This window comes from Otolemur garnettii, unplaced genomic scaffold (genome assembly GCF_000181295.1).
Source record: "Otolemur garnettii isolate 467f Iridium unplaced genomic scaffold, OtoGar3 scaffold00013, whole genome shotgun sequence".
NCBI lineage: Eukaryota > Metazoa > Chordata > Mammalia > Primates > Galagidae > Otolemur > Otolemur garnettii.
In genome coordinates, this window is record NW_003852408.1 from 30,213,001 (window position 1) to 30,214,852 (window position 1,852).

Here is a 1,852-nt window from a genome sequence, read left to right on the forward strand (position 1 = left end):
TGTTGTTTGGCGGGTCCAGGCTGGGGATTCGAACCCGCCACCTTAGGTGTACGTGGCTGGCGCCTTAGCCGGTTGAGCTATAGGCGCCGAGCCAGCATTCATTTTTTTATGTAGCTACATCTCCATTCTGTGTTGAATTAGTGTCACCTGCTAAAGCTAGAGTAATCAGTGGAATTACTTGAAGTGTATTTATATATGGGTACCTTGCTGTAACACATACATGGTCATGTCTTTAGTTTTATCAGTAAGGCGCTCTTAATTCCTATACATACACCCTTGTACACAAATAGTGTTATGTTATTACAGCTCAATGAGATCCTCCTTAGATCATCCAGGTCTGGAGTTATGAACTAACTGCCCATGGGTGGAAGACCCACAGATGCATTCTCAGTTGAATCATTGGTTAACAGTAAAAAACAAACAAAAAACCCTTTTAATGCCATTAGCAAAAAGACGCATGATTAGTTTTGCCAGACTCCATCTCTCCCTATTGTTCACATCCCAGTCAGCTCTCACTTTATCTGCTTGACCCTTATGAGCATGTGAACTATGAATAGACTGCTGAACTAGTCCAGCTTCCCTTATTTTATAGATAAGAAACTAAAAAGAGGTTTGGTGTCCGTAGCACAGTGGTTATGGCGCCAGCCACATACATCGAGGGTGGCGAGTTTGAACCCGACCCTGGCCAGCTAAATGACAATGACAACTGCAACAAAAAAATAACTGGGCATTGTGGCAGGTGCCTGTAGTCCCTGCTACTTTGGAGGCTGAGGCAAGAGAATTGCCTAAGTCCAAGAGCTGGAGGTTGCTGTGAGCTATGACGCAACGGCACTCTACCGAGGGCAAGATAATGAGACTCTGTCTCAAAAAATAAGAAACTAGCAAGAGTCTGGTGCAGGGGTCCTCAAACTTTTTAATCAGGGAGCCAGTTCACTGTCGGTCAGACCATTGGAGAGCCGGACTGCGGGCCCCCGGACAAGTCGGCTGCTAAGCAGGACAGGCAGAGGTGGCAAAAACACCCAGTGGGCCGCATATAGCCCGCGACGCCTGGTCTGGTGTATGTGAGAAGATATTATGGGGGTTTGATTTTGTTGTGTGCCTAATCGTTCATTCCAGCAGAACATCCCTTAATATAAATGTAAGGATTGTTCCGATTATATTAGTACACTGCAACTGCTAAAAGCATTTGTGGCTGTACTTCTTCAAAGTGAAATGACATTAATTGAGTAGTAGGATTTGTTATGTAAGCAATTTACATACAAGTTTTCAGGGATATGGATAATACAGAACCTGAACATTTGGATTAGCCTAATACAGAGAAACTGGTTAAGTGTTTTCTTGGTTCCTTAAATATTAAGAAGGTAAAAAGCACATGTGTTGCTTTAATCCTATGTTTAGAATATTTATATAAAACAGAACTTAACACTGTTTTTCAGCACAATGTTAGAGGCGTTGTATCTATGGCTAATAACGGCCCCAACACCAATGGATCTCAGTTCTTCATCACCTATGGCAAGCAGCCACATTTGGACATGAAATACACAGTATTTGGAAAGTGAGTATATTTGGTTATGGTTTTCTTTGGCATTTCAATGCAAGAAGTGCAGATGCTTGGCTGTCATAGTAGCATAACTGACATTGATAAGAGCAATATAACAGCAAGTGTACTGTGACTTTGGGAAAGTTATAACCTCTCTGAGCCTCATTTTACTTGTTTTATAAAAGAGGGGCCAATAATTGTTTTTTTAGGATTGTTATGCAAATCAGTGATGTATCTATTTTCATTAAGAATAGCATCTCACGGCTCGGCACCTATAGCTCAACCGGCTAAGGCGCCAGCCACGTACACCTA

General features: G+C 42.3%; 1 protein-coding gene across 1 annotated transcript in view; it reads left to right on the forward strand.

Moving 5' to 3' along the window:
* The window catches only part of PPIL3 (peptidylprolyl isomerase like 3), an 11,581-nt gene extending 9,985 nt beyond the window's left edge, over positions 1 to 1,596 (forward strand). The window contains exon 7 of the mRNA XM_023510437.1: positions 1,437 to 1,596. Within this exon, the coding sequence (XP_023366205.1) occupies positions 1,437 to 1,559 (123 nt within the window). The 3' untranslated portion in view covers positions 1,560 to 1,596. The remainder of the gene's footprint in view (positions 1 to 1,436) is intronic.
* The last annotated feature ends 256 nt before the right edge of the window (positions 1,597 to 1,852 follow it).